The 21136-nt window shown below is 37.7% G+C and overlaps 1 protein-coding gene across 6 annotated transcripts in view; it reads left to right on the top strand.

The window, feature by feature from the left end:
* The window catches only part of IQUB (IQ motif and ubiquitin domain containing), an 81399-nt gene that overhangs the window by 7990 nt on the left and 52273 nt on the right, over nt 1-21136 (top strand). For 3 of the 6 annotated variants that reach the window (XM_077998095.1, XM_015134825.3, XM_001085476.4), the window contains exons 2-6: nt 10826-11223; nt 13159-13293; nt 19870-20031; nt 20117-20289; nt 20481-20636. In XM_077998095.1, coding sequence (XP_077854221.1) covers nt 10830-11223; nt 13159-13293; nt 19870-20031; nt 20117-20289; nt 20481-20636 — 1020 coding nt within the window. In that variant the 5' untranslated portion in view covers nt 10826-10829. The remainder of the gene's footprint in view (nt 1-10825; nt 11224-13158; nt 13294-19869; nt 20032-20116; nt 20290-20480; nt 20637-21136) is intronic. The other 3 variants (XM_015134826.3, XM_077998094.1, XM_077998096.1) reach the window with 2 other exon arrangements.

Here is a 21136-nt window from a genome sequence, read left to right as displayed (position 1 = left end):
TAATACATTGAGAATTGTGGAGCCCACCCTTGTTCTGGCTACTTCCTACTCACTTTGCCCCCCATCAGATAACTAGTTTTCTTAGTTTCTTTCATACTTTTCTGAGTGTTTCTTTGTCCAGGTAGAAACAAACACAAATATATATTCTTATTTCACCTTCTTTCTTTTTCTCACTCGGTATATCTTGGAGTGTGACTTTTGTCAACATATAGAGTACTTCATCCTCTTCTTCCTCTTCTTTTTTATTTAGCTTCTTTATTAAGTATAGCACGAAATCAGAAAGCTATATAAAACACATATACAGATTAATGAATTATGATAAGGTAAATGCCATTTTTATCATTTTCACCCCCACAACAGATATGCCATATGATTGTTTTGTATTTCTATGTGTGTATGACTTTATGATATTATTATTATTTTTTATTATACTTTAAGTTCTAGGGTACATGTGCACATCATGCAGGTTTGTTACATATGTATACATGTGCCATGTTGGTGTGCTGCATCCATTAACTCGTCATTTACATTAGGTATATCTCCTAATGCTATCCCTCCCCTCTCCCCCCTCCCCACAATGGGACCCAGTGTGTGATGATCCCCTTCCAGTGTCCAAGTGATCTCATAGTTCAGTTCCCACCTATGAGTGAGAATATGTGGTGTTTGGTTTTCTGTTCTTGTGATAGTTTGCTCAGAATGATGGTTTCCAGCTGCATCCATGTCCCTACAAAGGACAAGAACTCATCCTTTTTTATGGCTGCATAGTATTCCATGGTGTATATGTGCCACATTTTCTTAATCCAGTCTGTCACTGATGGACATTTGGGTTGATTCCAAGTCTTTGCTATTGTGAATAGTGCTGCAATAAACATATGTGTACATGTGTCTTTATAGCAGCATGACTTATAATCCTTTGGGTATATCCCCAGTAATGAGATGGCTGGGTCAAATGGTATTTCTAGTTCTAGATCCTTGAGGAATCACCACACTGTTTTCCACAATGGTTGAACTAGTTTACAGTCCCACCAACAGTGTAAAAGTGTTCCTATTTCTCCACATCCTCTCCAGCACCTGTTGTTTCCTGAATTTTTAATGATTGTCATTCTAACTGGTGTGAGATGGTATCTCATTGTGGTTTTGATTTGCATTTCTCTGATGGTGAGTGATGATGAGCATTTTTTCATGTGTCTGTTGGCTGTATGAATGTCTTCTTTTGAGAAGTATCTGTTCATATCCTTTGCCCACTTTTTGATGGGGTTTTTTTTTTTCTTGTAAATTTGATTGAGTTCTTCGTAGATTCTGGATATTAGCCCTTTGTCAGATGAGTAGATTGCAAAAATTTTCTCCCATTCTGTAGGTTGCCTGTTCACTCTGAAGGTAGTTTCTTTTGCTGTGCAGAAGCTCTTTAGTTTAATTAGATCCCATTTGTCGATTTTGACTTTTGTTGCCGTTGCTTTTGGTATTTTAGACATGAAGTCCTTGCCCATGCCTATGTCGTGAATGGTATTACCTAGGTTTTCTTCTAGGGATTTTATGGTTTTAGGTCTAACATTTAAGTCTCTAATTCATCTTGAATTAATCTTTGTATAAGGAGTAAGGAAAGGATCCAGTTTCAGCTTTCTACTTATGGCTAGCCAATTTTCCCAGCACCATTTATTAAATAGGGAATCCTTTCCCCATCTCTTGTTTTTGTCAGGTTTGTCAAAGATCAGATGGCTGTAGATGTGTGATATTATTTCTGACTGCTGTGTTCTGTTCCATTGGTCAATATCTCTGTTTTGGTACCAGTACCATGCTGTTTTGGCTACTGTAGCCTTGTAGTATACTTTGAAGTCAGGTAGCATGATGCCTCCAGCTTTGTTCTTTTGGCTTAGGATTGTCTTGGCAATGCGGGGTCTTTCTTGGTTCCATATGAACTTCAAAGCAGTTTTTTCCAATTCTGTGAAGAAAGTCATTGGTAGCTTAATGGGGATGGCATTGAATCTATAAATTACCTTGGACAGTATGGCCATTTTCACAATATCAATTCTTCCTATCATGAGCATGGTATGTTCTTCCATTTGTTTGTGTCCTCTTTTATTTCACTGAGCAGTGGTTTGTAGTTCTCCTTGAAGAGGTCCTTTACATCCCTTGTAAGTTGGATTCCTAGGTATTTTATTCTCTTTGAAGCTATTGTGAATGGGAGTTCATTCATGATTTGACTCTCTGTTTGTCTGTTACTGGTGTATAAGAATGCTTGTTGGCTAACACGGTGAAACTCCGTCTCTACTAAAAAATACAAAAAACTAGCCGGGCGAGGTGGCGGGCGCCTGGAGTCCCAGCTACTCAGGAGGCTGAGGCAGGAGAATGGCGTGAACCTGGGAGGCGGAGCTTGCAGTGAGCTGAGATCCGGCCACTACACTCCAGCCTGAGACTCCGTCTCAAAAAAAAAAAAAAAAAAAAAAGAATGCTTGTGATTTTTGCACATTGATTTTGTATCCTGAGACTTTGCTGAAGTTGCTTATCAGCTTAAGGAGATTTTGGGTTGAGACAGTGGGGTTTTCTAAATATACAATCTTGTCATCTGCAAACAGGGACAATTTGACTTCTTCTTTTCCTGACTGAATACCCTTTATCTCTTTCTTTTGCCTGATTGCCCTAGCCAGAACTTCCACCACTATGTTGAATAGGAGTGGTGAGAGACGGCATCCCTGTCTTGTGCCAGTTTTCAAAGGGAATGCTTCCATTTTGCCCATTCAGTATGATATTGTCTGTGGGTTTGTTATAAATAGCTCTTATTTTTTTGAGATATGTTCCATCAATACCGAATTTATTGTGAGATTTCAGCATGAAGGGCTGTTGAATTTTGTCAAAGGAATTTTCTGCATCTATTGAGATAATCATGTGGTTTTTGTCTTTGGTTCTGTTTATATGCTGGATTACGTTTATTGATTTGCATATGTTGAACAAGCCTTGCATCCCAGGGATGACGCCCACTTGATCATGGTGGATAAACTTTTTGATGTGCTGCTGGAATTGTTTTGCCAGTATTTTATTGAGGATTTTTGCATCGATGTTCATCAGGGATATTGGTCTGAAATACTCTTTTTTTGTTGTGTCTCTGCCAGGCTTTGGTATCAGGATGATGTTGGCCATGTAGAATGAGTTAGGGAGGATTCCCTCTTTTTCTATTGATTGGAATAGTTTCAGAAGGAATGGTACCAACTCCTCCTTGTACCTCTGGTAGAATTCGGCTATGAATCCGTCTGGTCCTGGACTTTTTTTGGTTGGTAGGCTATTAATTATTGCTGCAATTTCAGAGCCTGCTATTGGTCTATTCAGCGATTCAACTTCTTCCTGGTTTAATCTTGGGAGAGTGTAAGTGTCCAGGAAATTATCCATTTTTTCTAGGTTTTCTAGTTTATTTGCATAGAGGTGTTTATAGTATTCTCTGATGGTAGTTTGTATTTCTGTGGGGTTGATGGTGATATCCCCTTTATCACTTTTTATTGCATCTATTTGATTCTTCTTTCTTTTCTTCTTTATTAGTCTTGCTAGTGGTCTATCAATTTTGTTGATCTTTTCAAAAAACCAGCTCCTGGATTCATTGATTTTTTTTGGAGGGTATTTTGTGTCTGTATCTCCTTCAGTTCTGCTCTGATCTTAGTTATTTCTTACCTTCTGCTAGCTTTTGAATGTGTTTTCTCTTGCTTTCTAGTTCTTTTAATTGTGATGTTAGGGTGTCAGTTTTAGATCTTTCCTACTTTCTCTTGTGGGCATTTAGTGCTATAAATTTCCCTCTACACACTGCTTTAAATGTGTCCCAGAGATAGTGGTATGTTGTATCTTTGTTCTCATTGGTTTCAAAGAACATCTTTATTTCTGCCTTCATATCGTTTTGTACCCAGTAGTCATTCAGGAGCAGGTTGTTCAATTTCCATGTAGTTGAATGGTTTTGATTGAGTTTCTTAGTCCTGAGTTCTAGTTTGATTGCACTATAGTCTGAGAGACAGTTTGTTATAATTTTTGTTCTTTCACATTTGCTGAGGAATGCTTTACTTGCAACTATGTGGTCAATTTTGGAATAAATGCGATGTGGTGCTGAGAAGAATGTATATTCTGTTGATTTGGGGTGGACAGTTCTGTAGATGTCTATTAGGTCTGCTTGCTGCAGAGATGAGTTCAATTCCTCGATATCCTTGTTAACTTTCTGTCTCGTTGATGTGTCTAATGTTGACAGTGGGGTGTTAAAGTCTCCCATTATTATTGTATGGGAGTCTAAGTCTCTTTATAAGTCTCTAAGGACTGATTTATGAATCTGGATGCTCCTGTATAGTGTGCATATATATTTAGGATCGTTAGCTCTTCCTGCTGAATTGATCCCTTTACCATTATGTAATGGCCTTCTTTGTCTCATTTGATCTTTGATGGTTTAAAGTCTGTTTTATCAGAGACTAGGATTGCAACCCCTGCTTTTTTTTGTTTTCCATTTGCTTGGTAGATCTTCCTCCATCCGTTTATTTTGAGCCTGTATGTGTCTCTGCATGTGAGATGGGTCTCCTGAATACAACAAACTGATGGGTCTTGACTCTTTATCCAGTTTGCCAGTTTGTGTCTTTTAGTTGGACCATTTAGTCCATTTACATTTAAGGTTAATATTGTTATGTGTGAACTTGATCCTGTCATTATGATATTAGCTGGTTATTTTACTCGCTAGTTGACGCAGTTTCTTCCTAGCATCGATGGACTTTACATTTTGGCATGTTTTTGCAATGGCTGGTACCTGTTGTTCCTTTACAACTTTAGTGCTTGCTTCAGGATCTCTTGTAGGGCAGGCCTGGTGGTGACAAAATCTCTAAGCATTTGCTTGTCTGTAAAGGATTTTATTTCTCCTTCACTTGTGAAACTTAGTTTGGCTGGATATGAAATTCTGGGTTGAAAATTCTTTTCTTTAAGAATGTTGAATATTGGCCTCCACTCTCTTCTGGCTTGGAGAGTTTCTGCCGAGAGATCTGCTGTTAGTCTGGTGGCCTTTTCTTTGTGTGTAACCCGACCTTTCTCTCTGGCTGCCCTTAACATTTTTTCCTTCATTTCAACTTTGGTGAATCTGACAATTATGTGTCTTAGAGTTGCTCTTCTCGAGGAGTATCTTTGTGGCATTCTCTGTATTTCCTGAATTTGAATGTTGGCCTGCCTTACTAGGTTGGGAAAGTTCTCCTGGATGATATCCTGCGGAGTGTTTTCCAACTTGGTTCCATTTTCCCCGTCACTTTCAGGCACACCAATCAGACGTAGATTTGGTCTTTTCACATAATCCCATGTTTCTTGGAGTCTTTGTTCATTTCTTTTTACTCCTTTTTCTCTACACTTCACTTCTCGCTTCATTTCATTCATTTGATCTTCAATCGCTGATACTCTTTTTTCCAGTTGATCGAGTTGGTTACTGAAGCTTGTGCATTTGTCACGTAGTTCTCATGTTATGGTTTTCATGTCTATCAATTCTTTTAAGGTCTTCTCTACATTGGCTATTCTAGTTATCCATTCATCCATTCTTTTTTCAAGGTTTTTAGTTTCTTTGTGCTGGTTACATAGTTCCTCCTTTAGCTCTGAGAAGTTTGATCAAATGAAGCCTCCTTCTCTCAACTGGTCAAAGTCATTCTCCGTCCAGCTTTGTTCTGTTGCTGGCGATGAGTTGCGTTGCTTTGGAGGGGGAGATGCGCTTTGATTTTTTGAATTTCCAGCTTTTCTGCCCTGCTTTTTCCCTGTCTGTGGTTTTATCTGCCTTCGGTCTTTGATGATGGTGACGTACTGATGGGGTTTTGGTGTGGGTGTCCTTTCTTTTTGTTAATTTTCCAACAGTCAGGACCCTCAGCTGCAGGTCTGTTGGAGTTTGCTTGAGGTCCACTCCAGACCCTGTTTGCCTGGGTATCAACAGAGGAGGCTGCAGAAGATAGAATATTGCTGAACAACGAGTGTTGCTGTCTGATTCTTGCTCTGGAAGCTTCGTCTCAGGGGCGTACCGGCCGTGTGAGGTGTGACGTGTCGGTCTGCACCTAGTGAGGGATGTCTCCCAGTTAGGCTACTCAGTGGTCAGGGACCCACTTGAGCAGGCAATCTGTCTGTTCTCAGATCTCAACCTCCTTGCTGGGAGATCCACTGCTCTCTTCAAAGCTGTCAGACGGGGGCATTTACCTCTGCCCAGGTTTCTGCTGCTTTTGTTTAGCTATGCCCTGTCCCCAGAGGTGGAGTCTATAGAGGCAGGCAGGCCTCCTTGAGCTGTGGTGGGCTCCACCCAATTTGAGCTTCCCAGTGACTTTGTTTACCTACTTAAGCCTCAGCAATGGCGGGCGCCCCTCCCACCGCCTTGCTGCCGCCTTGCAGTTAGATCTCAGACTGCTGTGCTATCAATGAGGGAAGCTCCGTGAGCGTGGGACCCTCCGGGCCAGGTGTGGGATATAATCTCCTGGTGTGCCATTTGCCAAGACCCTTGGTAAAGTGTAGTATTAGGGTGGGAGTTACCCGATTTTCCAGGTGTTGTGTGTCTCACTTTCCTTTGACTAGGAAAAGGAATTCCCTTCCCCCTTCCGCTTCACAGGTGAGGTGATGCCTAGCCCTGCTTCCGCTCTCACTGGTCAGGCTGCACCCGGGGACCAGCGCCAACTGTCCCTGTCTGACATGCCCCAGTGAGATGAACCCAGTACCTCAGTTGAAAATGCAGAAATCACCTGTCTTCTGTGTCGCTCATGCTGGGAGCTGGAGGCTGGAGCTGTTCCTATTCGGCCATCTTGGGCGCGCCCCAACATTATTTTTATACAGCCAAAGTGCATTTATATTTACCCATATATTTTCACTTTCTTTGCTATTTATCATTTCCTATACCACTGACCTTACATCTGGAATCAGTTGTTTTTCCCTGCCACGTCGATTTTCAAAAATTCTTATTGTTATTGAAATTCCTTTTGTCTTAGTCTTAATAGCACACTTTTTTTTTTCTTCCTCCTGAAAGGAGCATTCGTTGCTTTTACTTTCTGTTATATCTTTCTAGTAAGGGATAATCTAGACACAATAAAATTTACCCTCTTTAGTCTGGAGTGCTATACGTTTTAATAAACACATATAGTTTACATAACCACTACCAGAATTGAGATTTTGAGTGTTTCCATCACATAAAAAATCCCCACATCCTTCTGTAATCAACTCTTACCTTTACCCTTAGGCTTTGGTATATTTTCTAACTCTAGGATTTGTCATATAAATTGAGTCAATACTACACAGCCTTAGTAGAGCTGGCTTCTTCACTGAGCATAATTTGTTTGAGTTTCATCCATGTTGTTGTGTGTACCAGTTGTCTTTATATGCACTCACTAGCACTTGCTATTAGAGAGCTTTAAAAATATTATTTTAGTTATTCTAATAGGTATGTAGTGCTATCTCATTGTGATTTGAAGTTCCATTTTTACAATGAGTAATGATATTGAGCTTTATTTTATGTGTTTGTTCTCAGGGTTGAGACTGGGATGACCCAAATGATGCACCTAGGCCCAACATTTTAGGAGTCATTCATTTTCAGACACGAGTACAAGTGTAGAGTAGTGCAGGTGCTTCACTTGCCTCAACCTAGGCCTGCCCCTGCTTAATTGCCTTCTATATGTATTCTGTGGTGAAGTGTCTGTTGAAATCTTTTACCCTTTTTAAATATTATTTTTTCATATTATTCTCTATATAGTCTGGATATAAGTCCTTTATCAGATATGCATTTTGTGAAAATTATCTTCCAGTCTATGATTTGTCTTTTTTTTCTCCCAGTTGTGTTTTCTGAAGAGCAGAAGTTCTTGATTTTGTTGCTATTGCTGTTTTTAGAAGATACCATCTTGGCCAGTTTGGATTTTGTTGCTATTGCAGTTTTTAGAAGATACCATCTTGGCCAGTTTGGCCAGGATGACCCCTCAGATAGAAGCAAAAGCATTACCTCAGATTCTTCAAAGAGGGCAGATGAATATGTTGCTAGGAGTTAGGGCTTTGTTATGATATCCTCTTTCTAATTGGGCCATTAAGCTGTGTTACAGGAGAAAATAATCAAAATGGTGTTTTTTTGTGTGTGTGTGTTTATTTTTTGTTTTTTTGTGGGTGAGAGACTGAAAAGGTTTCTTGACCTTTTTTAAAATTGAGCTTTGTTCAGGTTTTTCTCATTCCACTTCTTTCCCTCTTGATTGTTTTGAAATTTAAAAACTAATTTTCTGTTTTTTATTGCTTGTAGTGAGATTTAACTATGCATATTTAAGTAACGCAGTCTAGGGTTAAGAATATGTCCCCCTTGGAATGGGAGGCATAATTTTAAGTGAAATAACTCAGAAACAGAAAGTCAAATACTGCATATTCTCACTTGTAAGTGGGAGTGAAATAACATCTACACATGAACACCGAGTGGAATAATAGACATTGGAGACTTGAAAGAAAGGGAGCATGGGAAAGGTGTGAGGGATGAGAACTTACTCAGTGGGTAGTATGTATACTATTTGGGTGATGGTCACAATAAAAGCCCAGACTTCAAACTGTGCTGTACTTGTACTCCCTAAATCTATACAAATAAAAAAAATTATAAATAGTATAAGGATTTCAGAGTTTGGTCTTGTTTTTCCCTTCCCAATTTTGTATTATTGTCTAATATTTCAATTTACTATTATTTTGTATTAACAGTATTTATTTGGATTTATCCATATGTTTATGATTTTTCACATTTACCTTTCCGAGTTGCACTTCAGACATCCCTTGAAATCATTTTCCTCCTTTGAGTATATTCCTTAGAAGTTCCTTTAGAGCAAATATCTTGGTTGTAACTTAGTAACTAACTTGTAAATACTTCTGTTTTCTTTCTTGCGAGGTAATTTTGCTGGGTGCACAATTCTAGGTTGATAGTTATCTTCTGTCAGTTAGCCTATTGTTGCATTGGCTACTATTTTTCTGATAAGTCTGCAGTGATTTTCCTTTTCTTTGTATTAATGGCAGCAAATTAATATGATTCAAAACAGTAGCTGTTATGTTCTTTATCATTGTACTTTCAGGACCTTCTGTTTGTCTTTGATATTCTGTAATTTCATTACAATGTATATGGCTATTCATTATTTTTATTTAACCTGTTTGGTATATATTTATGTTATGCTTCCTGGATCTGAGGATCCATATTCTTTTATCAATTTTGAAAAGTTCTCGGCTATTACCTTTTGAAATATTTTTCCTGGCCAGGCATCATGGCTCATGCCTGTAATCCCAGAGCTTTGAGAGGCTGAGGCAGATTTATCACTTGAGGCCAGGAGTTTTAGACCAGCCTGGCCAACATGGCAAAACCCCATCTACTAAAAATACAAAAATAAGCTAGGTGTAGTAGCACATGCCTGTAGTTCCAGTTACTCAGGAGGCTAAGGCAGGAGAATCACTTGAAACTGGGAGGCGGAGGTTGCAGTGAGCTGGAATTGGACCACTGTACTCTAGCCTGGGTGACAGAGAAAGATTTTTATCTCAAAAAGAATAAATAACACATAAAAATATTTTTTCTCTTCTATCTTTCTATTTTTCCTTCTGGGACTCCATTTTGACATATGTTAGTTCAGAAGCTGGCAAACATTTTATGAAAAGGACTTCACAGGTCTTTTTTAGACTGCAGAGACTACATGTAGTCTCCAATGCATCTTCTTTGTTGTTTTTTGGTTTCACAGTACAAAATCATTCTTAGCTCACAACAAAATATATGCTTAGCAAAAACATGCTAGACTTTCTTTTCCATCGCTTTTAGTCTCATATTTTTTGTATCTTATCTTTTTGCATCATTCTATATAAAATCATTTTATTTATCTTCCAGTTTACTAATTCTCTCTTCAACTGTCTCTAATCTTGTATAGCTTATTCACTGAGATCAACAATTATATATTTTTATTGCAGATGTTTCCATTTTTTAAAATTTATAATCCAGTATCCAGAGAATTCCACTGGCTGTGGGTGAATTTATTTTCTCCATAAAGATTTGTACTCAAAGCAGAAGCCCCAGAGAGAGCTTTTCCACCTCACTACTGTTCCAAGGTTTCATATTACCCTTGTCTTTGCCATAGAAATCTGGTCTTGGGGCTACGTTCCCTATTTTCCCTTCCTGACTTCCATAGGTGAGCTCCCTGCTATATTGGACATTCATTTCTCCAATTTAGCTCCTGCATCTGCAGCCCGGCTCTGGGATGCCCTGGACTATCCCAGTCCAATCTTTCAGATATTGTCGTCTTGTCTTCCAAACCCAAGCTCTTGGCTGCTATAGCTGTGGGTCTAGTCAGCATCAAGCTCAACCAATATTTGTTGTTAATAGGTTTATTTGGGGGAGCAGAGGTCATTGCAGACCTCTGCTACAATTTGTAAGAGCAGAGCTACTACAAAAAGTGTATTCTGTTCAGGGTACACTTGCTATAGAGATGGCTGGTTCCTTGGAGCTTCTAATCATTTGTAATGCTAGAGGCATCCATATATCAGTTTTGTATTCAGAAAAAAGAAATTCAGAAAGTCTTTTCATGAGGCATTCTTCATTAAATAAGGAAGTCTCAAAAATATGAGACTAAAATAAGGACCAAATAAGGAAGAAATGACAAGATATTTAAAAATATTTTTCCATATATTCTTTGCAGAGTATTGTCAAATTTATTGTTTTGAGGTTCTTTTTTTTTAACTTGATGCCATTAGTAAGATAAACATTTTTTTAAATGAGCAACACTTTAGTTGAATATTATGAATGTTACTCTGTACTAGCAATGAATTTGATTTTTGGTGTAGAAACTTTGTGTAGTAAATGTGTTTATTTTTCTTAATTCAGGAAAATGTCTAATCAGCCCAAGAAGTATGAAACTCAGAATATAGCCAATTCAACAGAAGAAAGTGATGCTTTTGACATTGTTACTATTCCAGTTCCCTCAGAAGAGCCTCAAGAGTCAGATCAAACTGAAGAGCATGAATCTGGGATAGAACAATTCAGTGAGAGCCATGCAATACATGTTGAGGAGCAGAGTGACCGAAGCTTTTCAAGCCTGGAACCAGACAGTGAACAACTCATGAAAGAGGTTATATCACCAAGACAAGTTTCATATACTCCACAACATCATGAAAAGCAATATGCAATGCAGAGTCCAAATGATGATAGTTTGGCATTTCTGGATAAAATAAAGGCTATAAAGGAGTCTTTGCAAGAATCAATGGAAGATTCTCTAGCAACAGGTGCTACCTAAGGAAGATAGGCTATTTCATTTTCTCATTTTGAAGAATGATTGTGTTTTCTTGTTGGCTTATTTTCGCTTAAAGATTTGTTTTATATTTGATATTCCTTTCCCTTTCCCTCATCCACCAAACTTCCAGAGTTACTTTGCTTGAATCTCTTAACTATTTGTGAAAGCTTCTGTATTCTGCATTATCTATTTTTCATCAATGAATGATCTTCATTAAATTTAAAAATTGATATTTATATATTTTTTCAAAGAAAGTAGGTTTTAAAAATGTTTATGACCTTTAAAAATGATGGAGAAATTGTTGACTAAAATGGGAATTATTTTACATGCCAATTTGGAATTAATTGTTGTATCTAAATAGCAAGAGGTGGATAGGTGGATGGGAACTTGACAATAGATTTTCTAGTTTCATATCCAGTGCTCGCTTATTCTACATATTATGTTGCTTTTCCGTATTTCTGTAGTCTGCTTAGTGTTAGCTTATATTTTCCTTCAGAAAAATCATTGTTTTTCATTGTAAGTTAATTTTAAAGACATAAAATAATGTTGATATCATATAATAGTTATTATTACATTCTTAATAACAACAGAGTGGCAGCAGCAATAAGGTGGTTACACAGAGAACCATTCTACTTGCACGGTTAACTGACTGCTCCTTTTCCATCTTGTGAATGAGTTGTGAGAGAGTTTCTGCCTACAGAGTGGAGAACATGAACCATGATTTAACAACAATAATAACAGCAGCTTAGTTTGGCTGGTAAAATGTAGCTTTTGAATCTAGTGGGGTAGTTTACCCTTGTGTGATGTGTCCATATACGTAAAGAATGAAAAGAAGGAGAGAAAACTACTGAAGCCTGATTATACCTGACTGAAGCAGGTGTCTCTCAATTTTAGTATTTAATGTAAATTTGGGTTTCATTTTTGGGTATTTCTGTCATTCCCTGATATAACTTACAGGAAACACATGGTGATTTTTTTTAAAAAAAGTTGTCTTGGTCCTGTACCTCGTGAGCTTCACAAATCCCTTGACACATTTCCCCTTCCCAAAGCTTAAGAAGTCACTATTGTGAAAGCTTTAAAATTGATTATAGTTTTTTGCACTGAGAAGACAATTAAAATAACCTTCTCATGGTTTGCCATCTGAGAAAGTATTCTCTTTGTTGATAGAGAACTGTGAAAACAAGTTTTAACAAGCTCAAAGAACCTTAGCATTACCAGTGCCTACTTAAATTTTGTCACGTTATTGATAAATGTCTTATTTTTAGCTTTATGAAAACTGTAATTTCAGGAAAGGAATGTACAAAACTTTTTTGACCCACAGTCTTTATTCTATACTCCATCTTTTTACATCTTCTGTATTAAAATTTGAAGTCTGTAGATGTAAAACAGTTTACCCATATTAATTACTTTTTACATACCGTATTTCCCTCCTGTATTTGTGAACAGATAATCATTTTATAATAATATTTAAAAAAATTTTAATATGTAAGAATCTTGATTCTCTTTTTTCTAGAGGGGATTGAGCCATATAATGTCCCTTTTTGTGAAAAGTAGTTATAGTGCATTTCTAACTTCTGGGACATTGTCTGTCTCAGGTCTCTCTTTCCTAAATTCACTATGCCAAAATGCCTAATTTCCTGGGATGTTTCCTATGCTTATATCTGAACAATACATACCAGGTATTGAACATTAGAGCTAATTTTTGAGATTATGGATTGATTTTCAAAGCAACTAAATGTTGGCCACTTCTCCTTATAGAAAATTAAAAGTAACTGTTATCATTGGGGCGCAGCAGGGAAACACCAGCAAGAACAACTTGCATTTTATATAATTAAAAATTAACACATAATTCTGTATCTGTTTGTGGACTGTAGTTTGCTGACCTTTGCTGTATTTAACTATAATTCTTTTCTCTTTTAATTTACAGTAAAAGTTGTACTTATTCCAGTGGGCCAGGAAATTGTAATATCTTTTAAGGTTGATACCGTTCTTAAATATCTCAAGGACTATTTTTCACACTTATTAGGTATCCCACTTTCTGTACTGCAGATAAGATACTCAGGTAAGTTTGGAGGCTAATAAAACATATCAGGACTTTTCTAGTTTTAAGATGTAAACAATCAAGATCTTTGATTTTAAAAAGTAAATACCTTGATACTAATTGAACATTGTGGGTTATGCATTCACTCTTTCAACACATATTTAGTAAGGACATACTTTGTTCTAGATACTTTGCTAAGAAATGAAGATACAGAGAAATGCGAAATAAGATTCCTGTTCTAAAATTGTTTACAGACTAGTAAGGAAGAAGATGCATGCAGTAGCTACCATGTAATGTGTAAACGCTTTCATGGAAATATGCACAAAAAGCTGTGGGAACAGGGGAAGGAACTTGGTCGATTCTAGAAAGTTTCATTTAATAAAAGTGATAATAATTGTGCCAAGTCACAAGGAGGTGAGAAAATGTGGAAGTTTCGGGAAGTGTTAAGAAGTGTTCAGTGGCTGGAAGTAGATTATATATGGGTAGTGGGAGGAGATGAGATTGAAAAAATGGATGATAAAAGAGAATGTGTAGAACAGGAAGAGGACTGAAAATGATTTACGAGTGTTCTGTACATTAAGGTCAATTCACATTTCCATGATGATAGGTATATTTATATTTTGTGGATGATATTGAACAGCCCACTGAAGTTATATAATCTTGTGTCATGAGAAGACATAGTGTTTATTAACTGTTACAGTTTATCAGACTAACCTACCTAAATATATGTTTTTATAGAATATGTCTGAACAGATCCTAATATTTTAAATAGTTTTGATATTCACTTATAATGATGCCATAAAAAGGTTCCAGAGAAAAACTATTTAATTTCCAAATTATTTTAAAAAATGTATTATGGTAAATGTACTCCAAAAGTAAGATGTTCATGTGTTCAGATAAGTGATTGTTAAAACTTGATTTGGTATACGAAAGCTAAAATTTAAATAATTATTAGTAATAATGATTATGACCATGTTGTTGGTGTTGGTGACTAATTTATTGACCATATGCTGTGTGCTAGCGCTTCCAAAAGATGTTTTGCCTACCTTATAATTTAGTCAACACAGCAGCCTTTTGATGTAGGAATTACTAGTAACTCTTTTTTCAGCAGAAGGAAACTGAAACTCAGGAAACTTATGCAAAGTCATAAAACTTGTAAGTGGCAGAGTCTGAACTTAAATGTAGGTATGACTTCAGAGGGAATTTGAAACTACTGTGCATTAATTATAAGATGAAGTTCAAAATTGGATGAGAGAGCACTTTGAGATTGTAGTAACCAGCTAGTGGTACTTAAGGATTTCTCTGTTCTTTGTACTTCATGACCTTTCTTCTTTAAGTACCAGGCATCACCACTGGGTAACAGGCTTATGCCAGCAGCAATTACAAAAGAGCTTGATTCTATGCCAGCCATCCTCTGAAGTGCTTTCTGCTAGTACTAGAACTTGAGCTTCAGTTTGGTGGGATTAAACCCATTACAGAAATAAGTAGAGAAATAAAGGGGTCTCTGGGGACCCTGTATTAGTTTCCTATGGCTGTTCTAACAGTCACAAATTTAGTGGCTTAAAGCAGCACATATATTTCGCTTATAGTTCTGGAGGCAAAAAATCCAAAATTAATTTCATTGAGATTAAGTCAAGGTGTCTACAGGGCTGCTGTCCCCCTGGAGGCTCCAGAAGAGAATCTAATTCCTTGCCCTTCCAGCTTCTAGAGTTGCATTCCTTGTATTTCTTGGCTTATTAGCCCCTTCCTCCTTTTTAAAAGCCAGAACTGTAGCATCTTCAAATCTCTCTCTGCTTCTGTCATATGGCCTTCTCCTCTGTCATCAAATCTTCCTCTTCCTCTAATAAGGGGACTCGTGATTACATTTATAGCCCAACCAGATAATCCAGGAAAATCTTTCCAACTCAAAATTCTCAATAAAATCTGCAAAGCCACTTTTGCCGTATAAGGTAATATTCATAGGTCTGGGAGATTAGAATGTAGACATACTTGGGGCAGTTATTCAACCTATCATAAAGTCCATATGACATTCATGTTAATTTTATTTTTTTTTTGAAATGGAGTCTCACTCTGTTGTCCAGGCTGGAGTCAGTGGCATGATCTTGCTCACTGCAACCTCCACCTCCTGGGTTCAAGTGATTCTCCTGCCTCAGCCTCCCAAGTAGCTGGGACCACAGGCACACGTCACCATACCAGCTAATTTTTACATTTTTAGTAGAGACGGGTTTCACCATATTGGCCAGGCTGGTCTTGAACTCCTGACCTCGTGATCCACCCGCCTCGCAAATTGCTAGGATTACAGGTGTGAGCCACCACACCCAGCCCTCATATTAATTTTTTAACTGAAGAATTTAGGGTGTGAAGTAGAAACTCAAAGATCTTAGAATGTGCTTTCTTGAACATAGCCAAAATAGACTACAGATGCTCATCAACTTATGATTGGGTTATGTCCCAGTAAACTTACCATAAATTGAAAACATCGTATGTCAAAAATGCATTTAGTAAGCCTACCCTACCAAATCTCAGCTTAGCCTAGCCTTCCTTAAATGTGCTCAGAATAGTTACATTAGCCTACAGGTGGGCAAAATCATTTAATACAAGGACTCTTTTATAATTGTTGAATATCTCATGTAATTTATTGCATACTGCACTGAAAGTGAAAAACAGTGATTGTGTGGGTAGTCAAAGTATGGTTTCTACTAAATGTGTATGGCTTTTGCATCATCATAAAGTCAGAAAATTGTAAGTTGAACCATTATCATTGTAAGTTGGATTATGTAGTGGTGTCTGATGGATTTCTAAGCATAAGTAAACCTTTTGCAGTGTTCACATTTCTAACTGCAATTTAGAAGGACCATAAATTTTGAAGATTAATATAGACTCCATCAATGAAGTTTCCATGACACAAAACAGCAGCCAGTCACATAATTACACTTTTGTATGCCTTAAAATAGAGAAAGAAAATTAGTCAATTTGCTGAATACACCAGTGGCTGGTTAGATGCGGGAGGAGTGAGTAGAAATTAAAACAATAACATCATAAAAATTAAGCAATGTATACTTTTTCTAGCACAAAACTGAGGCTTACCTCTACCATGGCATGAATTAATTTATATGAGTTTCTGATTATGAAAAGAGAGAAAGTAAGGGATTCTGCATATATGCTTCTCTGTACTGGGGGTGATATGGTTTAGATTTGTGTCCCCACCTAAATCTTATGTTGAATTGTATTCCCCAGTGTTGGAGAAGGGACCCTGTGGGAGGTGATTGGATCATGGGGGCAGATTTCCCTCTTGTTGTTCTTGTGATAGTGAGTTATTATGATATCTGGTTGTTTAAAAGTGTTCAGCACCTCTCCCTTTTCTCTCTTCCCCCTACTCCAGCCATGTAAAACATGCCTCCTTCTTCTTCACCTTTTGCCATGATTGTAAGTTTCCTGAGGGCTCCCCAACCATGCTTCCTATACAGCCCATGGAACTGTGAGCCAATTAAAACTCTTTTCTTTATAAATTACCCAATCTTAAGTAGTTCTTTATAGCAATGTGAGAAAGAACTAATACAGAAAGTTTGTACCAAGAAGTTGGGCATTACTGTAAAGATATCTGAAAATATGGAAGCAGCTTTGGAACTGGGTAATGGGCAGAGGTTGGAACAGTTTGGAGGCCTTTGGAGAAGACAGGAAGATGGGGAAAAGTTTGGAACTTCCTAGAGAGTTGTTAAATTGTTGTGACCAAAATGCTGATAGTGATATGGACAATGGAGACCAGGCTGAGGTAGTCTCAGATGGAAATGAGGAACTCATTGGGAACTGGAATAAAGGTCACGTGTGCTATGTTTTAGCAAAGACACTGGCAGCACTGTGTTCTTGCTCTAGGGATCTGTGGAACTTTGAACTTGAAAGTGATGATTTAGGGTATCTGGTAGAAGAAGTTTCTAAGCAGCAAAGCATTCAAGATGTGGCCTAGCTGGTTCTAACAGTATATGGTCATGTGTGAGCAAGGAGATGATCTGAAACTGGAGCTTACATTTAAAAAGGAAGCAGAGCATAAAAGTTTAGAAAATTTGTAGCCTGACCATTTGGTAGAAAAGAAAAACCCTATTTCAAGGGAGGAATTAAAGCAGCTGCAAAATTTGTATAATAAAAAGGAGCCAAATGTTAATGGCCAAGACAATGGGGAAAATGCCTCAAAGTCATTTCAGAGACCTTCACGGCAGCTCCTCTTGTCACAGGCCTGGAGGCCTAGGAGGAAAAAATGGTTTTGTGGGCTAGGTGCAGGACCATTCAGGACACTTCTGCCTGTGTCCCAGCTGCTCCAGCTCCTGCTTTGGCTAAAAGAGCTCCAGATATGTCTCAGGCCATTGCTCCAGAGGGTGGAAACCATAAGCCTTAGTGGCTTCCATGTGGTATTAAGCCTATGGGTGCACAGAGGGCAAGAATTGAGCCTCGGGAGCCTCTGCCTAGATTTCAGAGGATGTATGGAAATGTCTGGATGTCCAGGCAGAAGTTGGCTGCAGGAGCAGAGCCCTCATGGAGAACCTCTACTAGGGTGGTGCAGAGGGGAAATATGTGATTGGAGACGCCACAGAGTCCCCGTGTGGCACTGCCTAGAGGAGCCGTGAGAAGAGGGCCACAGTCTTCCAGACTCCAGAATGGTAGATCCATTAGCAGCTTGTACTGTGCACCTGGCAAAGCCACAGGCGCTTAGTGCCAGCTCTTGAGAGCAGCCATGTGATCTGAGCCCTGCAGAGCCACAGGGGCAGAGCTTCCCAAAGCCTTGGGAGCCCACCCCTTGCATCAGTGTGGCCTGTATGTGAAACGTGGAATCAAAGGAGATTATTTAAATTTTAAGATTCAATAACTGCCCTGCTGGGTTTTGAATTTGCATGGGACCTGTAGCCCCTTTGTTTTGGCTGATTTCTCCATTTTGGAATGGGTATATTTACCCAATGCCTATATCTCCATTGTATCTTGGAAGTAACTAACTTGTTTTTTATTTCATAGGCTCGTAGGTGGAAGGGACTTGCCTTGTCTCAGATGAGGCTTTGATCTGTGGACTTTTGAGTTAATGCTGAAATGAGTTAAGACTTGGGGGACTGTTGAGAAGGGATGATTGTATTTTGCAATGGGAAGACATGAGATTTGAGGATTTGTGAGGGGCCAAGGGCAGAATATATGGTTTGGCTTTGTGTCCTCCCCCAAATCTCTTGTCAAATTGTAATCCTCAGTGTTGGAGGAGGGGTCTGATGGGAGGCGAATGGATCATGGGGGCGGATTTCCCCCTTGCTTTCTTCTTGATAGTGAGTGAGTTCTCATGAGATCTGATTGTTTAAAGATGTGTAGCACCTCCTCCTTCACTCTGTTTCTCCTCCTCCGGCCACGTAAGATATGCCTCCTTCCCCTTTACCTTCTGCCACATTTTCCTGAGGCCTCCCCAGCCATGATCCTGTACAGCCTGTGGAATATTGAGCCAGTTAAACCTATTTTATTATTTTTTTCAATACATAGTTTTGCTGTCTTGCTCAAGCTTGAGTTCAGTGGCGTGATCTTGGCTCACTGCAACCTCTTCCTCCCAGGTTTAAGTAATTTTCTTGCCTCAGCCTCCCGAGTAGCTGGGATTACAGGAGTGTGCCACCACAGCCTGGCTCAGTTTTGTATTTTTAGTAGAGACTGGGTTTTCCCATGTTGGACAGGCCGGTCATGAACTCCTGGCCATAGTGATCTGCCCACCTCAGCCTCCCAAAGTGCTGGTATTATAGGCGTCAACTACCATGTGTGGCCTAAATGTCATTTATTTATAAATTATTCAATCTCGGGTAGTTTTTTATAGCAATGTGAGAAAGAACTAATATGAGGGGTAGGATGGGTATTAAAATAATTATCCTTCCTCTTGATGTGGGTATGTCCTGTACTTACGTTTAACGCATTGCGTTTTTGTTGTTTTTTTTTTAGTAGAATGAACGTTTAGTATATTATTTTGCTCATACCATAGAATGTCTTTATTTTTTAAATGTTTGTGGAGTTTCATGGTTATCATATATTCCTGATAAACTGAGAGTAATACAGTGTTATTTATAATGCCAAATTCCTGCTCAAAAATGCCACTAAAACTTACTATTATGGAGTTGTCTGTACTAACATCAGAGCAAGAAGTAGAAACTATTAATAGAAATGATTAATACTATATTTAATAATTAAATAATATGTGTTCCTATGAGTAAATATATTAATACTATATTTAATAATTAAATATGTGTTCAAAGTTTCAAAGTTCACCTTTGATATTTTCCATCTCCTTAAAATGAGAATGTGCAATTAGCCATTTCTAGAAATGGTGACTATAGTTAATAATAATATATTACATATTTGAAAATTTCTGAGAGAATAGATATTAAGTGTTCTTACCACAAAATGATAAGTATATGAGGTAATGGACATGTTAATAGCTGTATTAAACTACTTCACAATGTATACATAGTTCAAAACATGTTGTACACGATATATACAATTTTTAATTTGTCAATTAAAAAACAAAAAATAAAATCAATGAATAGCCATTTCTTTGTCATAAAACTTTAAAAATTTTATTTCAATTTTTAGGAAAAATTCTTAGAAATAATGAGACTCTAGTACAACATGGAGTTAAGCCACAGGAGATTATACAAGTGGAAATCTTTTCTACAAATCCAGATCTGTATCCAGTCAAAAGAATAGATGGATTAACTGATGTCTCTCAAATCATAACTGTCACTGTCCAAACTGGTTTGTTATTTGATGTCTTTTAGAGAAAGTATTTTTGAATCCCTTCTTGGTTGAACTTTCATTGAATCTTGGTTTTATCTCTCAGGCCTTGATCGGTACCAGCAGGTAGCTGTTGAGATTGTCAAATCTGACTTTCACAAACCATTTCTTGGTGGATTCAGACATAAAGTAACAGGAGTAGAGTATCACCATGCTGGAACACAAACTGTACCTAAAAAGATTCCCGAAAGACTCAGTGTATTTTGTAGGGATACACAGGTAATGTTTTCATTTTTCCCTTTAGGTTTTTGAAGATATAGACTCAATAATTGCACTGTATGACTCTCTCAAATTTCTCTTAAGTAATTATATAGCAATTAATAAAAGAAAATTAACTTACATATGTAGAAAAACTTACTTATGTGTGTATATGGGGATATTTATTTAAATTTTTAATGTTTTTCTTTTAGACAGTTTTTCAGAAAAAAAATCTCCAACAAACTACAAATACAACATCCACACAGATGACTAACATTGGTGTATATGTATCAAATATGACTGATAAACTGGTAACACCAGGAAAGTATTTTTCAGCAGCAGAATACCATGCTCAAAGACTAAAGGCGGTGAGATAACTTTTATTGTGGATGAATACTAAAAATTGGATACATAAGCCCGTTGTTCTGAGTGTGTCTGTTTCTCCAAGCCACATTTGCTTGAGAAAGAATGCTCATGAGTATGGGTCATGTTTCACTGCTAACAAAGCAGTCTTTATCTCCATGTAAAGAACCGGAATCCTAAATGCTCCTAATCCTTCCTTTCCTCTTAGGGAAACCCAGCTTCTTTGTGTATTGCCTTTGGCCATTATTAGCTTTCTTAACACTGCTGTCCCTTGGCCTGAACGCTTGTCACAGTGGAATCACCAAGGAAACTTTCCAGACTAATTGAAACCAAATAGCACAGTAGTCGATTTTCTCTAATATTAACGTAGTCACTCCAACTCTGTTTTATTTTTTTGCATGGTCTATCATTTTTCATTCTTTTACTTTCAACCTATTTGACCTACCTCCTACCATCAATTTACTGTGAGTAAAAATGACCAGAAAGCAGTGACTTTAAGAGATTT

Source organism: Macaca mulatta, chromosome 3, assembly GCF_049350105.2.
Source record: "Macaca mulatta isolate MMU2019108-1 chromosome 3, T2T-MMU8v2.0, whole genome shotgun sequence".
Lineage (NCBI taxonomy): Eukaryota > Metazoa > Chordata > Mammalia > Primates > Cercopithecidae > Macaca > Macaca mulatta.
This window is presented reverse-complemented; position numbering and strand designations above follow the sequence as displayed.